Consider the following 23,645-nt stretch of genomic DNA (forward strand, 5'->3'; position numbering starts at 1 on the left):
CAAAAATGACTCCTATGATTGCATTTCTGAGGTGTTTTCAAATTTCCCCTTTGGCAGTATGTTGATCTGATTAGCCAAGCAAAGGATTATGCCATCTGCTTTCATTTTTACTGAATTTCTTCAGGTTTCCTTATTGGAAATTCAACTGTTGAAATTCACGTGGAGAAAGATCTTTAAGATGAGATGCTTTTCCTGACTAGAAGTTCTGACAGGTTAGCATTCCCCTCCCAAGAATGAATTCAAGGGAAAATGATGCTTGCAGTTCTGCATTTGTTGAAACAGCCACATTTTCAAGTGATTGTGTAATCTTTTAAGGGTTTTCAGAAAGAGCACTTTGAGATTTCTCTAAGAGTCAAAAGAGCAAAACTTGCACGTGCAACTTCCATTTGCATGTCTGTCTGGTTAGATAGAGGTTACAAACCTTGTGTCTCTCATGTTCCACGTGCTCTGTGGTGGTGAGAAGCCACTCAGTTTTCATGGTGTGACTCCCTAAGCCCAGGAAAGGGACACTATGCTTTCTGTCCCCACTATCCATCTCTTTCAACCTCCACCAAGAGAAAGGTTGGAGAGATTGTTTCTCTTCCAGGCCAGTTGTTTCTAGTTGGGTCGGCAGTGTATGAACTGATGCCAGGATTACATTGTGTCCTTCCATTCAGGGGTCCCCTGAGGTGGGCTGCTAGTGAACACTAGTGTCAATTCGTGGACAGCGGCTGCACAGGAAATGGCGAATGTGCTGGTCATAGATGTACATTTTCTCAGGCAGCCAAGACCATGTGTTCTTCATTACAGTGCTATGCCGGACCTCTGGGTGAATCTAGGGATTATTTTAAAAAAGCAAAAAACAAACAACTTGGGAATTTAATCTTTCTCTTCATGTTTTCTGTGTTTATCTCATCTTTGAAAGCAAATACAGAGCCCACATTGTAGCATTAAGGACTCCCCTTGCAAATTTGCTTCTAATGTTCTTGCCACTTTTTTCACTCATCATCATTCTGCAAACTCTCGTGCTGCTTGGTACCTCTGCACAGCTTCTAAAAGCTTCTAACTTTTTAAAAATGAGTATTTCCTGTGTTAACGTGAATTTGTGTGACAGTTTCAAGCCAGAGTGAAGCCCGGGAAATGCAGGACACCGGACCATGGCGGGTGGAGGGCAGCAGGTAACTGACTGAGGCGGGGTGCCCGGGGTATGTCTCAGCCCCTGAGGTGTCATTACTGCTGCTGAATCACACACGAGATGAGTGAAACACAGTTAAGAGTGAGGTAACTAGAACGAAAAAGAAGTCAATCAAGAGAAATTTTCAGATACTTACAAATAGAATATAGACTTAAGTTTGGAAATACAAAAATACTTGCTCCAGTATACCGAACCACCAGAAGTATAACCGTATCCTGGGGCCAGTCAGTTTCCCCTTCGTTATGTGAAGCTCCCCCCAATAACACCCCAGACTCGTCTCTCTCGAGTCTCATTGTCGTAAATTAACACGCTTCACCTGTGGAGGTCATTGTAGTCAATGTGTGACACAAAGAGAGGATGCGATCCCTAGAAACGCATCTGGGGGAATAATTTACTCATTAGCTCACTTTTTATGATCTTCAAGAGGATTTCTAGTACATTATGACCTTTTTATCCCCCCATTCCAAAAAGCTATTACCTTGATTCCAAAAAGCAGGGGATTAAAAGCCAGTTTGATAAGTATAGAGATGACATCATTTACTGTGAAAATTTCGCTCTGGAATATTTCAACCACCCAGTCAGCAACCATAAGCAAGCAACTTTTTCTTTGCTCCTTGATCAAATAAATTTTAGATCTGATTTTCCATACATTGTGACCTTCCTGGTATGGTACAACAATTTCCTAATTTAAACTGTGATTTGCTGCATTGAATTCTTGACAAGAGGTTTGAGAACCTGACGAAGACCAAATGCACCTGATTAAACGCTGCCCAGTCTGGTCAGAAACAGTCTGAGGGGATTTTTTTTAGATATGAGGTGCAGCTGCCCCAAAGTGTCCTTGGCTTATCTTCCTTTAGCACATAATCTGTCTCTAGCAATAGCTACTAAGTAAACATGGCTTCACGTCCTTATCACTAGAATCAGAAGTTAGCAGTTTGCCCTGGGAGGGCGCTGAGCTCCGAGCCGGGCTGATTCTGGTTAGAGGCTGGATCAAGACCTCACATGGCCTTGTCCACTGGACAGGGATTCTCAAGCACAGGAATGTGTGGAGAGAAAGTGGACAGAAAGATGGGAATATCTTCCTTCGAAATGAGCTACAGTTGTTCTGGGACACTCAGTGCAGGAGAATTTGAAATGTGAGATATTTCAATAACTGGTTATTGGAGAGTCTGCCAAGATTGAGAGTACACATCTGTGTGGGGGTCATGCGTCATTAGACGTCTGTCAGCGCCAGTCCCATGTGCGCGTGTTTGGAGGACATTATATGGGGTGAGGGGCGCATGTCTCTGCATATGGGCCGCGTGCGGTGAGGGGCTGCGGCCCCGGGGTGCCTCCCTTACCTCCACTTGCCTCCTTCTGCAAGTTCTGTTTGTGTGCACAGGTGGGGGTCCTGCCTCCTGTGTGTGTCAGACCGTGATTTTACAAAGACCGACAGCAGCCTGGGGAGGACTCACTGTCACTCCACCCTCAGAAAACTGAAGGACTTGAATGGTACCCAGCCCAAGACCTGGCGGGACAGGACTAGGCTCCGGCCCCGTGGGGTTTGAATGAATATGCATCCGGAGAGGACTTGTTTGAGGGTAAAGCAGGCTTAAACTCTGCAGAGACGGGGGGGGGGGGGGGGGAGAGAACAGACAGCACACCCCTGCCTTCTTAGAGCCACGTGCCGTGGGGACAGAGAAGGAAGAAAGGCAGCAGGAGTGCCGCAAGGGGATGCCGGGGTGTCGTTGGAATGTTTTCCACTCCAGGGGCTGAAGTTCTTCGTTCTGTACCCGGGCGCGCTCAGCACTGTGGGATTATAAACATCCTGAGACGTCCTGCCGTTGTCGAGTAGGGACATGGCCTAAATGAAATGTGAAACTCCTTACTCTGCAGCGAGCAGGATATGATCCTTTCTCCTTTTCTCCTTACATTAAAAAAAAGTGCTTTATTAATCACAGATGTCCCAGAGTTAGTGCCTGAAACGAGAAGGCGATTCATCTTCCCCCGGTCTCGGTGTTCTGTGCGCTCACGGGGGCAACTCCTTCCTGCACTCCTGCCTTCCCTCCTTTCTTGAGCTTCTTCCCTTTTTGTAAGAAATCTAGTGTGCACGCTCTGTGAACTCTGACCTTAGCAAAGAAGCCGTCTATGTGGGCTTGGTTTCCCCCTCAAAATAAGGGGATAAACCTGAATTGATTTCCTCTCTTAGGCTTTAGGCAGGCCACAAATGGTTTTCTCGTGTACACAATCAAGGGCCTTTTTTAAAAGACTGCGATGGGCTGATAGCCTCTCCTTACACTGCTTTTTCTTCTTCATACAGGACAAGTTTTTTAAAAACAAATGGAAAGAAAATGAAGTAACCCACCTGGGCGCCTTCATAAATCCTTCATCTCAAAATGATTTTGAGGATGTCCTGGTCACCACATGAGGCTTGTGATTACCAAGATGATTACATTGAGTCCCCGTTTTCTGGGTGCTCATAGGACCATAAATACAGTGTAGCAGGAAGTTGTGTAGTACTGAGGAGTCTTGGAGAAAGTCACCTCTAGCATCCTACCTTTGTAAATAGCACTTTACAGTTTGTAAAGCTCATTCACCCCATTATTTCATACAATCCTATGATAGCCCCGTGAGATGAGGAAATCCAGATGCCAGAATGTTGGCCTGGGGTCATGGCTGTTGAGTAGGAGAGCCAGACTTGGACTGAGACCCTTTGGCGAGTCTAGAATTCCTTCTGTCACATAATTGATCCTCCCTCTGACATTTGAATTGGTGGAGTTTCCCTAAAAAGAGGAATGACGTCCCCAAACCAGACACGATGTGACTGGAGCCATTCTGGCGGCTGGGAAGGCCGGGGATGGAGTGAGAAAGCAGCAGTACTGAGCATTGGGTCTTTTTCTATTCCAAGAAGTTAGGAGTTGAGGGGAAGGCAAGAGACACCAATGAAGGTGGAAACAGGAACAGACACGGTTTCTCTGAGTGACAAATGAGTTTCCATTCTATTTCTCAGGTCGGTTCACTCCTGAACCCTCTTTCAGTCCCCTGGCCCCCACCAGGACAGCAGCCTCTCTACCTTGTGAGGAAGCATCACATAGAGCAGATCGTTACGAGAATAGCCTCAGTCCACTCTGAAGTAACCGTCTTGTTGAGTAAGTGATTTACAGACTCGTGAACTTGGCCAAAACTAGATGTTACTTGGAGCTCCCCTTACAGCTAAGGAGGATATATGCCACCAAGTCAGGACATGACCATTCATTGCGGTCAGCTTAAGTTATCAGGCAATATACTTAGTCGGGGAGCTAGCCCATTACCGGCAGTAGCCTTGCTCTCCCAACCATTTGTCATTTATTCAGCATATACTTAACTTACTCATCGCCAAGGATGTGCTAGACATCCTGCCGGCAGCTGGGCACATAGTTGTAAACACACCAGACTTAGCGCCCACAACATGAAGCCTGGAGTCTGAAGTCACAGTTGGCTTCCTGTCTTGACAGGTACCCAGCTGGGAAAGTACCGGCAGAAGATGCTTATACAGAGCTGGGGCCATAGGGCCTCCACCTGCAGATGACTTGTGTCACTGGCCTGAGCCGTCCTCGCTCTAATCCAGAGCAGGTGGACTTTTGGAGAAAGGGGGCCTGGCCACACAGTGCTTACTTATACCTGGGCAGGACACTTACGACTCTGCATATCACAGACACCAGGAACTCCCCTGGGAAAGTCACCTATGTGCAGACAAGTAATTTAAGGTCTTCCCAAGGAGACTTTTAAGCTCTGTGTTTGTTTTGTGACTTACCCTTACCTGGTGCCCAATAGCTTTAGAGACCTTAATTCCACTAGGTACCATTAGGACATGTTTAATTTCAGATTTGCAGCAGAGCAGTTGGTCTAGTGGTTAAAGTCTCTTCTTCACTTAAAAAAAAAAAAAAAAAAAGCTCTTTATTTCATTCTATTAATGAGTATACTAGGTTTAAATAATTTTTAAGTTTTTAAATTTCTGATTTACGCATTATTTTGCAATCCAGTGAAGACCATAAAATGGGCTGTTAGCATCCATTGATTTGGGCAAAGAAGTTTGTGTATTATAAAACAACAATTTGTTGTTTTTCTCAAAGAGTATCAAACCAGTGAAGAATTGAGCATTAATTACTATTAAAGACTGAAGTGGACAGAGAAGGAATTCATCTATTTTGCTTTTGGTTTTGGTCATTTTTTTTTATTGCTAATCACCAGAATTAGGACCGACATGTCAGACCTGCACTAGACAAAGTATCTGCTAATCCTAGAGACAGATGAAGAAAATTTCCCTCTACCTTTACACACTCCTGAAATGACATTGTTTTCCGAAGTAAAATGTAAAACTCAACGACATTGTGTAGGGGAGGCAGACTGGCCCAGTCAGTAGAGCGTGTGACTCTTGACCTCTGGGTTGTGAATTCAGGCCCCTCGTGGGTACTCAGATTACTTAAAAACAACAACAACTAAAACAATGCACTTAAAATTCAATACAGTTTTCTTCTTAGTTTGTAATTACTCCTAGATTTTTCTAAGGTCTGAATATTCCAGTAAAGTGAAACAGTATCATTAAGTGGTTTGATAAACAGCACCTCAGGAAGAGAACTGCTCTCCCCTTCAGAACTGCATTCATCACAGGTGAACTTTGGCCTTGCGCAGCTCTTTCTCTTTCCTGGGTCTGGGAGGGTACATCCAGGCCACGGCCATGTTTATCTTCCCTGACCTGCCAGATAAAGAGGAGCTCTGCTTTGAACCTACTTCCAGTGCAAAGAACCAAGCCCAGTGCAGCTGAGCCCACAGAGAGAAGCTAGAAAACGCCATCTCCTGTTGTTCTTTCTGAACCATTCTTACGACCAACCGTCAGCTCCTCTCTGAGCAAGGCTAGAATGTCCTGGGCGCGATCCTTTTTAGGCCAGTCCGGTTGCACAAAGCGTTCCTGATGCCTCCTGAGGCCTGCTGGGTCTGGTGACCGGAGGAGAGGTCCTTATGCTTCAGGGGACTGTCCTGCGTTCCCACCCACCATGCTCTCGTCCACTTCCTGGTGGCCCTGTGGCTTTGGTGGACAGAGCCTGTCAGAATTCCAGTGGGCGTCTAGGAATCCTCCTAAGATTCACGTGGTGTGCTCACTGCCCTCATGCCACATTCCCTCCAGTTCTCACTTCTGGGCACGGAACGCAGGTGAGGTTCTTAACGTGGGCTCAGGTCATGCTCCCTGTTACTCGTCATGGGCAAGGATTCTGCTTAGGAAAGTGAAGACCCGGCATTGATTCGGTCGTATTGCAGCAAGTGGGCCTCAATCTCTTTCCTGCCCCCTTGGCTCACCCAAGGCGCAGCTCGTCAGAGGTTGGCCAGCCCAGGATGTGTCCAGCTGTGTGCCACCTCCACAGCCCTTTGTTCGGTGTCATTATCCAGCGGGACAAATATACATCAAAGACATGATTGTCCTTCAAATCTGGGTGATGATTCAGCTTCCTCTACATCTTGAGGCTGGGATTTCTGATGTTTCTGTTTGATATGTAGTAGGTGCCTACTGTATGCCAGGCACCGTGGCAGGCCTGGGGAATACCTCACATAACAGCCGACGAGGCCCCTGCCTTCGTGGAACTGCCGTTCTCGTGAGCTGCCTACGTGAGTTACTCGAGCCTAGCTCGTTCGAAGGCCGCTTCCGTGCTCCCTCGTCATGAAACCTTCTGTGATCCTTCCACTCGGTTCCCCTTCTTCTCAGCCTCCCTCAGGATTTGTACTCGCTTACATTGTGTGTCATATTCTGGCCTAATAGTTATGTGGTCCTAGAAAGCACTATATGGTGGACACCATGGGTGAAGGAAGGTTTTATTCCTCTGTGTTCAGTGGCAGGTAAGGGCTTGGCTCTGGATCCCAGCACAGTAAATGGCTGAGAAACGTCACCTGCTGTGGCTAGCACAGATTCTTGCTGAGAGCTGGAACTTAAAACAGCTTAACTTAGTTATCATTTGGTACATAGATTACCCAGACCTTCCCCTTCTTTTTGTCTTTCTTGTCCCTCCACAAGAGTTCCTGAGGCACTGTTTCCCTGTTTGCCCTTCATCCTAAATCCGCACCTGAGGAGGTTTCTAGGAAGTCCTCACAGTGTGTGCGTGTTGCCACCTTAATGGTTTCATGCTCTTCTTCCTCTCCAGACAGTACCTAAGGAAAGGGGAGTGACATGGAAGGCTGGCAGGGACTCTCATGTTAAAATAAAGTTAAAGAAACGAGTGGGTATATGTACACACATTCATATGTGTATATATACACACAGATGAAAAAAAAAAAGATTTTTACTCTTTAACAAAATGCTACATCTGTATTGACTGGTCTTGAAACCAAAGTCTGGTTCTGAGAAAATGTATATTTTTAAGAATGAGTGATCCTGCTTGAAATGTGTCATCTGTTTATGGAAGATTGTACCCTCTACCCACGCAAGGCTTCGCCCAGGGCAGGCATGGGACAGCAGTGAGACCTGGATCTGCCGTCTCATTCTGGTTTCTGGAGCATAAGTGGGAAACTGCTGTTGACTCTCCTACATATAATCACAGGATTGGGGGGATTAGCGCTCCTGCTTTGTAACCACAGTGAACGATGGTCTCCGGTGCCACAGACGTGGATAAAGGGAACACAGGGGTCTGTAGGATAGGATCTTCTCAAAGATTAATTTTAATATTTTTAAGGCCTCAAAAGATTTAAGAAAATAACAAGCATAGCGATGATCTCATTCCATTTCTTGAAGTGTAAAGTGTTTTATTCCATTCCACCATAGTGACACCCTAGAGTCAAGTGCTCAGGAAAGGGCCAGGCAGTGTCCAAGATCACCAGGTTTCTATTTGTAAAGTAAAACCTCATAACTGCATGGATTTGGTGAGCACCACAGTTTCCTAAGCTTTTCTTCTTTTTTTCTTTCTCCTAAAGAATCAGCACTTCAGGGTTGACTAGATTTTGAGATCCAGTAAAAAGATTTGTTTGGATATATTTTCTGTAAAGCATTCTGGTTATTTGAGGACGGCTTCCCCTCACATTTCTTTTAAAAATGTGTTATTGTTTTTGTTCATTGCTGCTGACATTTACCTCCATGCAAAGTCACTGAAAGGCTGAGAGCAAAGACACCCCCCACCCCCCCACACCAGCATATTTCCAGAGTCTGGCCACAGGCTGGGTCTCCCCCAAGCCAGCCAGGCCTTATCCCTTCCACAGTCGCTGACTTTGCCGTGACGCAGCTTTCCAGATGGGTGTCATTTGTCCCAAAGTCTGACGGGGTCAAATCCATCCTGATCTGGGTGCGTGCGCACACACACTGGCTTACGGAGCTGTTCTTGTGTTCAGACTATACATTCATCTGTCACAATTCGTTTTTAATTTCCTTTAAAGTCCTCTTTTGTAGCTTTTGTTTATCAAGAAAGTGGATGAAAATAATTTTAAAATTCTGTCTTCTGACCCCTGTGATGTCTTAAGTGATGACATATTCAGTCTGTGTGACAAGGACACTGGTGTTCAGCATTGGTGACTTGGGGTGTGGGGAGGGAACGGTGCATCTTGAGAAGAGTGTCACTGGGAGCGACTCACGTTTGGGACACTTTGAAAGGCGTGTGCGTGTGAGCGTGGCGTCCGCCCCGCAGGGAAGTGGGCGGCCACAGCGGAGGCAGCCGCGTGTCCTGCGCGCCGCGCCGGGCTCCACTGCGACAGCGGGTCGGCAAGAGGGCGCCGCCAGGACGGTGGGAGGGTTTCCTGGAGGGCGGTTCTGTCAAACCTGCCATGTCTCTCTTGTCCTTCAGACTCGTTGTCCGTCTCCAGTAACGATGCCAGCCCGCCGGCATCCGTGGCTTCTCTCCAGCCCCACATGATGGGGGCCCAGAGCTCCCCGGGCCCCAAACGGCCAGGAAACACGCTGCGCAAGTGGCTGACGAGCCCGGTGCGGCGGCTGAGCAGCGGCAAGGCCGACGGGCACGTGAAGAAGCTCGCGCACAAGCACAAGAAGAGCAGGGAGGTCCGCAAGAGCGCCGACGCCGGCTCGCAGAAGGACTCGGACGACAGCGCGGCCACCCCGCAGGACGAGACCGTGGAAGAGGTCAGAGCCCGGCCGGGCTTGAGCCCGCTTCACTGGGCAGGGCCACCCCCCGGGGTTGCTCGGGAAGTCGTAGGAAGGGTTGTGTCTCACTGGGCCCCTGGGACTGGCTGCTCCTTAAATCCCTTGGTGGCAAACTTGGATTCGGTGGGGACAAGCTGTCCTGGTAGCAGCTCCGCCCTAACATGGTCGGGCCCCTGGTGGCTTCTGAGAAAGAACTCAAGAGGACCGTGAGCCTCCCCCCGCCCAGGTATGGGCTCCCCCAGGCCTGCTCCAGGAGGAAGGGGACACTGCTGCGTGGTCCTTCTGTCCACCCACCACAGACAAGCCAGGAGGCGCCCTTGGGTGCTGCAGAAGGTCTGAGCAGCCCCTAAACCGCAGGGGCAGCACTGTGTGGGGAAGCACCCACTTCAGACATGGAAGGCCAGGAGGAGCGTGTGCGCCTCCCTCCTCCCCCAGAGTCATACGTCAGTCACATCTGTCCTCAGTAGAGAACACCCAGTGAATTTAGTTCGCTAACCACTGGATTATTTCCATGTCATTCCAGATGAATGTCTATCGGTCAGCCAGGAATTTTTTTAATTTCCTTTTTGTTTGGGGTGGAGAGCTTTAAACATACTGAAGGAACAGAACCCCTTCATGATCCCCAGGCTGGTTCTGGCCGGCTGGCGGTGTCCGTGAGGGACCCTTAGAGTTTTTAACTGAGATCACCCCCAGCCCTGCCTGCCGAGCTCCCTCAAAAAGAAAAAAAACAGAGTGGATAAGATATGTGTCCTTTAATTTTTTTTGGAGACGTGCGTTTTCTACTGTTTTTTTCCTGGGCCTGTTTTGCCCTGGGTTTTCACTAGAGTATATGGTTTATTATGTTCTCATCTGTCTGTTTTCTACATCTGTGTCCTCTTAGTAGAAATAAAACAGACAATTTTTCTAAAATGAAAACAGAGGAAAATTGAGGTGAGACTAAATTCAGATTCTCCCAATGCATTTAGTTATATTATTCCTTATGCCATTTTAATTCCAGTGAATTTTATTCTAGCAATTTACCAAAAATGAAAGTAGACCAAAGGAACTGAACTGACAGGAAAGTTACTACTGGTTCAGAGTTTTAAACTGATCTGGGGTGGGGGGTAAGGTGGGTTGAAGATGAGAGGTGTTCAAAACCTAATGGGTAATGTTGGCAGGCCCCTTCAGAAGACACATGCGGCGGACCTTCCATTATCCAAGTTGGCAGGCGAGGTAGTTGGCTTGCAGGAAGGGCATGAGCAGTTACTGTCAGGGTGGAAAGAGTTTGCGTTTGATTTGGGATCTCCATTGCTGTCCTGGCTGTACTTTCCCAGTTAACCCTTTTAGGGTTCATTTCTGTGAGCTGACGTTTACAGTTGGGCCTAGAATATAATGAGCAAATGTTGGTTTGATTTCAGAGAGGCCGGAATGAGGGCCTGAGCAGTGGCACCCTCTCCAAGTCTTCATCGTCGGGCATGCAGAGCTGCGGAGAAGAAGAAGGGGAGGAGGGGGCCGATGCTGTGCCTCTCCCACCGCCCATGGCCATCCAGCAGCATAGCCTACTCCAGCCGGATTCGCAGGACGACAAGGTGAGGGGCCCGTGTCACTGCAACCTAGCCTCGTGGCTGCAGCTGGCAGCTCTGGGGCTGTGAACAAGCACCTGGAAAATGTGCATTTCTCCCCAAAAGTATGAAGAACAAAGCCGATTTAGACCAGGCAGTAGGCCGACGTGTAGTTTCTCACATGGGTACTTAAAAGCATTTTTAATAATGCTTTAGTAACTGTTACTTTGAAAGTAACTGTATTTTCCGTTTACTGTGCCACCCGGGGTCCCTGAGAGAGGAGTCCGAGAAGTCACGCGCAGTCTTGGTGACGGCATCCCTACGTGAACGTTAGGCCATCCTGCTCTCCCTTCAGGGTGTTTTTGCACACGAGCATTGTTTCCAATGGGATACTACTGCTATCTAGTCCCTCTGTCCAGCATGCCTGATGTTAGCGTTTCGGATCAGCTGGGATGTGGGGATAGGTGTCAGGGTGTAGGGATCAGTTCAAAACCGTAAATCTCCTCTTTGGGTGCATGTGGAGGCTTCAAAACCAGGCTTGGGTTTTTGTTTGTTTAGTTCTTACCTGATCTAAAACTATTCTGCACATCCCCGTTGCAGAGCGCTGAATTGTCCCAAAGAAACCTGGTAACTGGCACATTCTCTTGCATTCTGGCCCAGGTTTTGAAACCATGCTATGAAGTCATCACTAGATGACTAGATGACTAAAAGCCTTGGGTTTTGGTCGGGGGGCAGTAACTAAGCTTTCTGAGTAAAACAGTGTTTTCATCATTTTTGCCCATTCTTCATCTTTTTCCTTCCCTGACTCCTTCCTCAGTGCTAACACGGTCACTTGCTGGATTACCCGTGTTTTATGACTCTGGCCCGGCCCAATGATAGGCAGCTGTGAGGCTGAGGCAAACCACACCTTAGTCTTAACGTGGGTGGCCACCTCCCAGCTCCTGGGAACCCGCCTCCTCCCCCGTGGTGGCACTGGGTGCACAGAGCACTGCGGGGCTTGGCTGCAGGACGTGGCTTGGGTTGGAAACTGGAGTTTGGGGACATGTGGGTGCAGGCCAGCCGCTCTGGGAGCTGAGGTGAGGTGACAGAGGGCCTCACCCCCTGCGCAGAGCAGACTTGCCAGGAAAGGGGAATGTGTCCTTTCTCAGACAATTCCTAAACTGTTTTGTGGCATCCCAAGCTGTACCTTCCTTGAAAAGCAGGAAACTGAAATTTTTGTAAATCTGGATGATTAGCTGAAGTGAGATGTGGGGCCTGGTTGACTTACTCCCCCAGTAAGAGTATTTTTCTCCATTTCAGGACTGTATTACACTGTATACTTCAGTGCGTTGAAATCATTTATTGGTTATTGTGTTACCTCATTGGGTATAATCAGTAGCAGTTCTTCATTTATAAAAATCTGTAGTGATAGTCCCAGAGAGTTTATTATCTTGTGACTAATATTTTGTTTTGTTCTGTTTTCTCTTTTTGTAAACTTTCACTGCAGCATTACGTTGATTTGTGTTCTGTGTCTGTTTTGGCTCAGTTTCCTTACCTCTCCATTTGAATTTTTTTCTTGTTTTCTTCACCCCATACTCCAGATTTCATTAGACCAAACCAATATTTGTTTTGCAAATCACATATCTGGATCCACACATGTAAAAGCCTCGTTGTGAATGTATAAATCCGTATCTGTCTCCTGTGAGAAATGCATCGTTAGGACAGCTAGCCGTGTGTCGCATGCATCTCTGCTGTCCTTAATATGAAGCAAGGTTCATATTATGCCCCTCTTCTAGTTTCCAGTTAATCAATGGCACAAGTAATCTGCAAACACACTGTGTTTGCTAATTACTGAAACTTGAACTCAGCAGCCCCTCCCTCAAATTCCTTACCTGTCAACCCCTGTACACCCTGATTCTAGCCGTAAATGGCATCTCATAGCTTGTGAGGCCACAGATCTTCTGTACTCTGCACTAATCATTGGGGAAATGGATGGCACAGAAAATGGTGAGCTTGTCCCCCCTCTTCCCTGTCTGGTCAGTGCACCCCCGGTTCCTTTCCTTTTCTTTCTTGTTTCTTTCTGTTGAGCCCATAAACACAGGAGAGCCATTTTTTTACTATCCTGTTTGGTTTCCTGATTATTGAAGGATCACTCGTTAGACCCCCAGCCTTTCATTCTTACATTGATCAGATTCTGTATTTTTCCCTGCTTAGCCACTCTCCTAGCTGGCAGTTGCAAAAGTTAAAGTTAGCAACCTCCCACACCCAGTCACCTCTCTGAAAAGCATTCTGATGTTACATGACCAAGGATGAAAAACAGACTTTGTCTGCTTTCCACATGTATCCCAGACAGGTTTTATTTAGTATTTCGTGTCAGAATATTGTAAATTTAAAAGGATGACTTTAAATAAATTGCAAACAAAGACAAACTTGTGGTCTTTTTGTCTGGAATTACTTTGAAAAAGAGATTGAGCTTGCAGGAGAATTTGCTGTCCGTGCAGCTACTAACATGAGGCATCCCCCCCCGCCCTTCTCTTTCTCTTCGCTTCTTCCGTAGGCCTCTTCTCGGTTATTAGTCCGCCCCACCAGCTCCGAAACTCCGAGTGCAGCCGAGCTCGTGAGTGCAATTGAAGAACTCGTGAAAAGCAAGATGGTAAGGCTTCCCACAGACAGCCTGAGGTTTGGAAGCTGACATAGAGGCTGCGTGCAGATGGACGTGCCCCCATTCACGTCATGCTCCCGTCCGCACAGGGTGCCAGCAAGGGTTACCCAGGCGGAGTCCCCAGGACCACCCTCATTCCTGACCAGCTGCATGTTTGGGGGGACCCAACATCACTCTCAGGTTCAAGAATTTGCATGAAGGACTCCTAGAACTCAGAAAAGGTGTGATAGCCCAAGTTGCGGTTTGTACTGTGAAAGAACAGATTAAAACCAGCCAGGGAAGAGGTGCGTGGAGCAGGGTGCAGGAAGGCTCCTGGGTCAAGCATCCAGCTGTGGAAAGCACAGACTTCTCCTGACAACGATGTGTGACATCGTTTTATGTCACATATGTAGAGTCTGCCCAACAGGGGACACTAACTGAGCCTTGGTGTTCAGCGTTTTCATTTGAGCTCAGTCACATACACAAGATTGACTGCTAGCATGGCTCCGTTTTGTCTCCTACCCCCAGAAATCCAGATACCACGTGGCTCAGAGCCTCCACCAAGAGTGGCACTGTTGACATGGACTGTCTGTTGTTGGCCCAAGGCCCCTAGGTAAATAGACCGGCCCATCAGGCAGGACATTCCAGGGGTTAGAGACACTTTCCGGGAGCCAGGATGAATCCTTTCTTGCACCTACATTGACTGCAGAGCTCACAGCATTTTAGCAGGTGTGGTCAATTCCACTCAGGTCCGCAGGTGTGCCCATGGTCAATGGCAGGCACACATGGGTTGTTGGTTCCTCTCACTGTCTCTGAGATCTTTCATTTGGATTTACGGTGTATTACTTAATATCTTTTAAGTCACCCTCCGAAAATAAAAGCCCTCAGCCTCTCCCAGCAGTCGGTCTTCCAGAGTAACCACTGTGATCAGTATGTTTCCCTCGAGACATTTTCTGTGCAGGGTGCAAACATTTATGGGGAGGGGGAGGGTGCTTGTCCATGCTCTGTTTTTCAAAAAGGATTCATTCTGTTTTTAATATTCTAAGACTTAATAAATTTCGAGGAGTTTCTCACATCAGTACTTAAGGTTTACATCATTCCTTATAATATCTGTATGGTAGTCCATTGGGTGGATGCAGTGATAATCTACTGAGGGATTCTTCTGTAGCGGGCACTATTCTGTGTCTGTATTAACTTAGTAGGAGCCCAATGAGGTAAGTACACATTACTGTCATTTTATCTTAGAGATGACAGAACTGAAGCCGCAGAGTTTAAAACTTAACTAGCCAGTAAGGGGCAGAGACCTGATTATACTATATAATTTATTTAAACAAATTCATAATAATAATATATGTGTGTGTGTGTAAAGTTGTGTTCAGTTTTACACTATGGTAAACCTCCATGTTGGTTAAGTGTGTGTAGGGTAAATTTCTAGCACTGGAATTGCCAGATCGAAGAATATACTTTTTCAAGGAAATTTCTCTTCCTTCCATTAGGTATTAACTGGGTAATATATCATCCCTGTTTCTTCTACCATAGGTTCTAACCAGTCATCTGATTTTTTTTTAATCATCTGATCATTCTAACCATCAGAGATAGCAAGAAAACGGTCAGCCTGTCTGTCTGTGAATACCACATGAAACAGACTGGAATTGACCATATTTGCTATGAAACTGGTTGATTCAGTCAAGTGGGAATTTTATCAGGGGAAATTCAGACTGTTTCACTGTGCCATAACTGGAATTTCTTCCCAGGTAGTCATGTTCTGAAAGCGACATGATGGGCTCAGAAGTTAGGAAAGTTGCTAGTACTTGGTAGAAAACCCCAAGAACTTGACTCTACTGGTCAAGAGTTTAGGATCGTTTCAGTTTGAACTGAGCTAAACCGCATCCCGGCAGTCTCTTTGAGACAGCTTGATTGATGGTCTAAACAAAGGGTACTTAAATTGTACCCTGTGAGCTTTCACGCATCTTTAAACATTTTAAAAACAGTCATTTATACTCCTCGATTATATGATCATTAAAATCATTCTGTCTAATAATTGAATAGTTTTCCCAAGCAAGGTTATGAGGTTGCCTTTGTCAGCCTTCTCGTCGTCATTCTGGGTTGGAACTGCATTCCATTTGAAGTGGGCTGCGATGCATTTGTCGTTAATTCACATGGTCTTGAAATGGAGAGGGGTTCTAGGATGTGGTTTCTTTCAGCTCTTACTGCTTCATTCCTTTCTGTCATTTCCAAAGCATTAAACTTTACCAGTTGAAACTCAATTCTTTCTACTCAGTTTTCTCCTTCACTTAACAGGAACAAAGCTCTTGCCATCACGGAAAGAGCATACACTCACGTTCAGACGCTGCTACTTACACTTGGGCTCTCCAAGCCTGTGTCCTTCAGCTGTAAACTCAGCATAAGGACTGTTTGCTCAGCTCCTGGCCAGGCTCCATCCACGTGGGTAGTCACAAGTGCTTGCCTTTCCCATCGGAGGACCGTGTTTATGCTGTTCATGAAGGACTTATCCCATTCTCACTGTCCATGGAATATAATCTAGATTCTGCCCTCTTTTTTTTTGGCTCAAGGGAAAAGTTGCTCTGTGTTGATTTCCTGTCACTAATCCTCTGATGTCAGAGGAGAACTGCTTTTTGTCAATGAAAACTCTGAATCATTTTAATATCCTTTCACCTGTTCTGTGCCTGTGAACTAGGGTCCCGTACTGCAGCACGTTTACCATATGCTGTAGATCCCTGGTCATCCGCATTCGTTTTCTTGTGGGTGACCTCTCAGGCTGAGTTGGTCGTCCTTCAGAAGCTACATACTAACTTACTGGCCTGGGAAGAAGTTGTTCAACTGTTACACAGTATGATATTCAGGGAATTGAACCTCCTAACCCTAAATTCTGCAGAGTTGATCTGCAAAATAAAACCACCCTGGAAACTATTTCACTCCTCTCCCTGACCTCCACATCCCAGGTCCAGGCGGTGTGGGAAACATGGTGTGTCTTTCCTGAACTCTGGAAGCCCACAGCCACTGTGACCATTTGCACTTGACTTTGGGGTTTTCTCTTCTTCGTTGATTTAAATATAAAGGGAGACATGAGAAAGAGTAAAAAATGAATAAACATCTATCTCAAGATACTAGAAAAACAACAGAAATAATGAGTTGAGAAATAGAAAAATGGAATAAATAAAACCAAAATTTGTTATTTGAAGAAGTAATAAACATCAGGTAACCTCAAGAAAATAGAAGGGGAAGCAAATTCACAATACAAGAATTATAAGAGAGGAGCCAACTAAGGAAATTAAAATCATTATAATACTTTTTGTTGAGGTCTTTGAAAGTAAATTGGAGAACCTGGATGAAATGAGCAGTTTACCAAATGAGTTAGTTTACCAAAACTAACCTTAGAAGAGATGGATTATCTGTGCAGACCTGTCCTCATCCAAGGAATAAAAGTTGACCAAAACCTGCCCACAGAACACCACCAAACCCAGAGGACTTCACAAGAAATTCACCTGAATCTGTGAAGTCCCAGGAATTCTGGTTCCGAAGGCTAGTCCGGTGGAAGCCTTTCCTCGCCCTCACTGGCTGCCCAGCGGGGTCCACGCCTCCCATCTCCACCCTTGGCCATCCAGACAGCCGTCCTGCTAGCCGACCACCAGGGCTTCACTGACACCAACCATTTCCACTGCTTGGCCTCATTGCTCACTGCACTGTGTGAAGGGGCATCAGGAGACATCTTCTCTATTTTCTTTCTTTTTTTATCACCATTGAAATGAACAGAACTGAATCTAGTGAGCATTAGCTTTTTCCTCGCAAATCTAGACCAGAGACGGTGCATAGAGTCCTTCCCTCCACCTCCAGACTCCAGCCTCCCCTCGAGGAGTTCGATGAGCACAGAGCCAGCCCGAGGCTTCCTGCAAAGTGCTTGCTTCCAGTAGAGGCCAATAGCTAATTATTTCAAGAACAGAGTGCTATGTTCTCATTGAACGCTGTTCCCGATTTGTCACTAATAAGTGCAGCAGTTAGTGTGTTTCCACAGCTCCATGGGTTTGGTGAACAAAACTACATGCACAGACTTTGTGTCCTCGCATCTGGGCTCAGTGACGAGGTCAGCATTGGTCTTTTACTCTTAAGGGGAAAAAAATGGGACGAGCATTAGGAGTTCTGATTTGATGCAGAATATGAAGTGTTCCTGCAGTTTGGATTGAGCTTTTTGTTGGAGGGTAAGTTAATCACATTTTCCCAGCTCCCATCTAGATAAATACTTCTTGATCATCCTATATATCCAGCTGCGTGCTTTAAAAATTTCAAAATATTATAACCCACACCTGTTGGGAGCTTTGGGAATTCAGTTAAAAAGCATAGTTAATATGTACCAACTAGAAAGTAAGCAGTCGCTTATCATTGTCACATTAGTCCAGGACAGAAGTCGAGATTCATCTTAGATGTGTTGAACACCTGCAAAGCTTCATTCAAGGTTCTACACAGACTACAGCACTAACAGCAATCACTCGTGGAAACTAAACTCCAGTGGAGGAGAGGGAGTTTAGGATACCTCATTGAGGCAGCATGACAGCTGCTTCCCATGGAAGAGAGGAAGGATGTGGTGAGCGTCCAGAGATAGAGCTCCATTCAGCTGGGCAATGTGTGTGCACTGAAGGCAGAGTCAAGGCTTCACGGATAATCAAGAACAGCCCCCACACTGTCTAAATTAAAATAGAGATGGCCCACACTGCTGCGTAGCCCACCAGCTGGGGACACGGGTGATGTGCCTGGGGTAGGCTGGCCTGATGGAGGAGGTTCTGCGCACTTCTGAAATGGTCCTGCTATCTCAGAACTGTGGAAAAATGGCTACGTGTGGACTGCCTGCTACATCCAGAAATGGGGGCAGTGCTGTGATGGAAACAAGTTGGGCTATTTCTAACTATCTGGTGAAAAGGAATAGAATTTATTAATGCATATAAATGTCCTGTCCTTTTTGCCTTCCTCATTTATCCAGCTTCTCTTGCGCAGTATTTGTGTTCATAGTCGGGGGTTTTGTTATGAAATACCATGTAATATCACAAACATAGATCTTCTGACTTTACCATCAGGCCTTCTGTCTTTTCTGACTTACAGAGTTTCCTCATTCTAACTCCAGGCTCCTGGACCATAGGCAGGAAACGTGACTGGTGGTCTGGTTTTCTTTCAGGCGCTGGAGGATCGTCCCAGCTCGCTCCTTGTTGACCAGGGAGACAGTAGCAGCCCCTCCTTCAACCCTTCAGACAACTCCCTCCTGTCCTCCTCCTCACCCATTGATGAGATGGAAGAAAGAAAATCCAGCTCCCTAAAGAGACGGCAGTAAGACACATTTCCATGTCCGCGTTGGTCAGATTTCCTCCTGTCTCTGTCACCTTCACACATGTAACAGCGATCCGTCTCTGGGTCACTCCTGGAGTAGTTGGATAGGTCTTTGAGAATCTCTCAGAGCCTCATAAGGGTGCAGGAAGTCATAGCTGCAGGGTTTTCTTTTTTAAGAGTTTGGAAATCACTTATTTTATTTTATTTATGTTATATTATGTTTATGTTGTGTTATTTGTTTGAGTAAGCTCTACACCAAACAAGGGGCTCGAACTCACAACTCTAAGATCAAGAAAGCCTGCTCTACTGACTGAGCCAGCCAGTTGCCACCCCCCCCCCCCCCCCCGTAGCTGCAGTGTTTGGTATTTGTATGTTATACTTTATTTATAAATAAGAATGATACAAGAATTTCTTCTGTCACTTCTAGTGAGAAACTCCTATGCTTTATATTACATATGACCTGTGAAGGAAAGAAGACAACATAAAATCAGATCGAGTCCTGAACCTTGAATATTTTTTTAATATAACCTTAGTGATAGTGTTTCTCAGTTCCAGTAAAGCTGCTTATGGTGAAAAGGGGAATCCTGAGAAATATTACAAAAGGATTTAACCTTGCCTTCAGAGAAGAGGAAATTCTTGTGTGAGGGCAGAGACTCGGTTTTCCTGAGCGCTCTGTGGAGCACTCTGGATCGGAGAATGATGGTCGCTCTCCGGAGAGGCGCAGCCTGTGGGGGCTGAATGAATGATGAGCAGACCAACAGACGTTTCCAGGCCAGCTGAGGTGTTATGCTCTTTTGATCAACTAATTGTCTTATCAGAGAGTCCTTGCAAACAGTTGTGAGCCTTCAGGCTCACACTTTTGGCTCAGTGATCAGACCCAAAGCTTTAAACATCTGAGTTAAAGTTTTTTCTTGTAGGTCCAGTGAAGCTTAAAATGATGTAATCTTTTAAAAACAGAACACAACAAACTTGCTTTCTTTAATGTCATGCCTTTATGCAGAAAAATTATGTCTAAGTCTCTCTTGATTATCCATGTATGTGATCAGAGTCCCCAGCTCTTGAGGGTTATGTACATGAACCTGTAAGTGATTTGGGACATTCAGGAATTGGAGACCCAGTTGTGCAAGTTTGATAAATTACAGGATAGTCCCAGTGGGAGTCTCACCTGACAAAAGCAAAGTGCTGAAGAATCGTTCAGGAAATGAGAAGAGTTTGAATTGTAAACACTGGTTTTTCTCTCTTTCCAGCTATGTTTTGCAAGAACTGGTGGAGACAGAGCGTGACTATGTGCGGGACCTTGGCTGTGTGGTTGAGGTATGTTTTCAGAGATTTAATAACCTGCATCAGCCCTAAGAGTTGGCAAGGGGGTATCATGTTTGACAGTTTAACACTGATACCTTCTCAAAAGCTTTAAAAACATTTTGACATCCTTTCCCCCAAAAGAAAACCAAGTTTCAGGAAAATGAAATTTAGCCAATCACCTTCATCTGTATTCACTTGTAAATGCTTCTTTTTCACATAGTGTATCTTTGACATAATTACTTTTTTTTTTACAATTAAGTTTTTAAATTATATCCAGCCATTGTATTTATGACATGGGAATCTTGCTTTTGATTATTTACAAACATGGATATCATCGCAGAATTGAGAACGTCGTTGGTTGAAGAAGTCCATTGTGACTAGCTGTGGCATCAATTCCATCCTGAATCTACCTGGGTTCAGAACTGGCCTGTGGCTACAGTAGGCAATCTGATTATACTTTCCCCAGAACAAACATCACCATATTCATGGCCCAGAAGTTGCTATGCATGGTATAGCTATAACAAAACCATGGTCTTTCACACAGCATCAAGGCATCAAGGCATTTTCACAAAGCATCACTTAACCCAGTCATTCAGGTCCAGGGCGTAATCTTTTTTATAAACTCAACTCATCAAAAAGCAATTTTTATGGTATACAGTTTTACCATTTCTTTGACTTCATAAATGTATTTAAGAGAGTACTTTGGGGATGTTCATTCCATTAAAAGTAACAGCATTCAGAGTTAAGTGTGCAGCAAAAGATTTAGCATGCTCGTTGTATCTGCAATATAAGTCACTTGAATTACTTAAGAGATAAGTGTGTATAGGCTGAATCCCACTCAAGAAGCTGAAATGACATTTTATCAACATACTTAATCAAGTGTTATTTAAAAATCCACTTATGGAAAGAATACTGTTAAATTCTTATTTAACAAATTATGTAACTAATCCAAAAAGAAAAGGAAATCTGTTTATATTATGCTAAGAACAGAGAAAATATATTTCTGGCCAAATATTTAATGTTTACAAGCTGATAAGATGATTTGTTTTATGAAACCATTTACATTTAAATGTCTTCAGTTCCTTAGAAGACTTTGGATCTACGAATGCCACACAGTCCAAGGAGAGAAAGTCATGGCAGTGTGTATGGGGGGACATTTCAAGTGCCAGGCAGGACTCTTTCCTGCATAGCTTTTGTTTGTTTTTAAAGAAATACTGGGTTTTGAGACAGTTGTATATGTCTGTTTTTTTCTTGATGACTTTTAGTCCGTAAGTCATTACTTGATCAAGATACGTTCAGTGAAGCAAAGTTATTTTTAAATATTCAATTCTAGGGCTACATGGCTCTTATGAAAGAAGATGGCGTTCCTGATGACATGAAAGGAAAGGACAAGATTGTATTTGGCAACATCCATCAGATTTATGATTGGCACAGAGAGTACGTAAGATACTTGCCATGTGTGATGGTGTACACAGCATCACCACTTGCTAAACTGCCTTGTGGCAGGCAAATGGTAAAGGATGTGCGGTTGTTCATGTTCTTTTATTACCTGTGTGGCCTCCCAGAGGCAGCTGGTACAGAGGAAGTACTGATAAGGGCACCTGGGTGGCTCAGGCGATTAAGCATCCAACTCTCAATTTCAGCTCAGGTCATGATCGCAGGGTCTTGGGCTTGAGCCCTGCATCAGGCTTCTTGCTCAGTGCAGTCTGCTTGAAATTCTCTCTCCTTCTGCCCCTCCCCCTGCTGGTGCACACTCTCTAAAATGAGTGAGTAAATCTTAAAAAAAAAAAAAAAAAAGAAGAAGAAGAAGAAGAAATACTGATGTGCCAAGGAGTTTTGTGGTAGCATGTCATGGCAGGGGGGCGAGTCTGTTCTGCTTCCTGGTGCATCCAGGGAGCACCCATGGGGATGGCTGGAAGCACCAGCATCAAGCCAGACCGCCTGGGTTCAGAGCCCAGTCCTGGCCTTAATCCACTTGCTTCTCTTCTCCTGTCCTTCGTTCTCCACCTACACAATGTGGATCAGAGTCTTACCCACCCCTCATGGGGTTTTTCATGAAGAGAGACTGAGTTAATACGTGCAAAGCACTTAGAACACCATCTCTGTAGAGTAAGCATCAGTAAATGTTTCTAATTAGAACTGCAGCCACCTTTTGAGTAAATACAAATTACTGTTAGAGAGTTTTAAAGATACTGTTTTTTCTAACGATTGTAAATGGAAAAAGCAGATATGACTGTGCCCAAAGCATTGGACCCCAGCACCTTGTCACACCCATCCTAATAAGGAGATTCACATCGAGGCTGGTGCTACAGCACATAGGCCCCTTCAGGTCACCTTACTGTTAATTTAAAAGACTGAATCATCTGCGGATTGCTTAATGCCAGCCACTGATATGTGGAGTATTCCAGTAGCCCTGATCTGTTCCCATGACCTGCACAGGCCACCTGCTTTACTGTCTCTATGTGCATCGCTGTCCCCTTGGCCTGCAGAGTGCTCCCATCCCCCTTCAAAGCCCAGGTCAAATGATCACTCTCCGTTAGACCTCATCACTCCAAGCAGATGTGCTCTGTTCTCCTTGCACATAGCATACATAAATGTGCTTTTGAAACTAAAATACTGTGCTGATACGGGAGTTATCAGAGTGTATGTATAGTAGTGTTTTATTATTTCTAAATTCATCTGTCCTTAAAGAATGTAAAACCCTTGAACCCAGATTCAGGGTCATCATTTTCATATCCCCCTAATGTCTAATTCAGTCGACTCACAGGTAAGTGAATGGCCACTTGCAGTCACAGCATAACTGATCACTCTGTTGATGATAGACTTCTCATGAACCTACAGTGAACCTGATTTTAGAAAGGGGATATTTGGTGCTTCTCTGTAGTCTGCCATCCCTGAGTCTGGCTATGAAGCTGTGATGGGAAAGAGGGAACAACACAGTGCTCCTGGGATGACCAGACAGAGAAGTTGCCCCTGAAGATAGGGCCTGCACAGTGTGTGCACAGCTGTAATTAAACCTCAAGTGCTAGAAAATTCAAAATGACCTTAATAGATATGTTGGTTTGTGGGTTAATAAAATACCAGACATAAATGTCAACATGGGTAAGTACTAACTAAGGGGGGCATGCATCTTTGAGACTGCAGCCCAGAAGAGCTAGAGTGCTTGTCCGCAGCCCTTGTGTTGCTGCGGTCATACCCGATTTCTGTCTCTAATGGGAACTGCTATACATAACCTAGAGGTTACTTTGGATGGTATTTGGGAAAATGTTATAAAAGTGGCACAGGTAACATACTCAGTATTTTATATCGATTATTCAATTTGAGCCTCCTAAAAGTGACTGTAAAAATACATGAAACTCAAGTATTCAGAAATAAAAATGACCAATTGTGTTGAAACTTTTTTTTGTCTGTATTCAGCCGTGGTATGTTATTGCTTGTGTCCTTAAGAAAAGTGAGACAAAAAATGTTGATTGTCTAAGAGAAGGAAAGGTCGCTGGTCAAAGGATCGTCTCATTTTGCCTTTTTTTCACCTGTACATCTCTCTTGGTTCCTGCCCTAACAAAATGTTTTCTGGGCACATTCGAT

The 23,645-nt window shown here is 45.3% G+C and overlaps 1 protein-coding gene across 6 annotated transcripts in view; it reads left to right on the top strand.

Moving 5' to 3' along the window:
• Positions 1 to 23,645, top strand: part of TRIO (trio Rho guanine nucleotide exchange factor) — a 339,733-nt gene that overhangs the window by 289,607 nt on the left and 26,481 nt on the right. For 5 of the 6 annotated variants that reach the window (XM_059416916.1, XM_059416919.1, XM_059416917.1 and 2 more), the window contains exons 35-40: positions 8,950 to 9,242; positions 10,661 to 10,831; positions 13,341 to 13,436; positions 18,610 to 18,758; positions 20,006 to 20,072; positions 21,394 to 21,497. In XM_059416916.1, the coding sequence (XP_059272899.1) occupies positions 8,950 to 9,242; positions 10,661 to 10,831; positions 13,341 to 13,436; positions 18,610 to 18,758; positions 20,006 to 20,072; positions 21,394 to 21,497 (880 nt within the window). Of the gene's footprint in view, positions 1 to 8,949; positions 9,243 to 10,660; positions 10,832 to 12,290; positions 13,207 to 13,340; positions 13,437 to 18,609; positions 18,759 to 20,005; positions 20,073 to 21,393; positions 21,498 to 23,645 lie in introns of those variants that run through there. The other variant, XM_059416922.1, reaches the window with a different exon arrangement.

Source organism: Mustela nigripes, chromosome 12, assembly GCF_022355385.1.
Source record: "Mustela nigripes isolate SB6536 chromosome 12, MUSNIG.SB6536, whole genome shotgun sequence".
NCBI lineage: Eukaryota > Metazoa > Chordata > Mammalia > Carnivora > Mustelidae > Mustela > Mustela nigripes.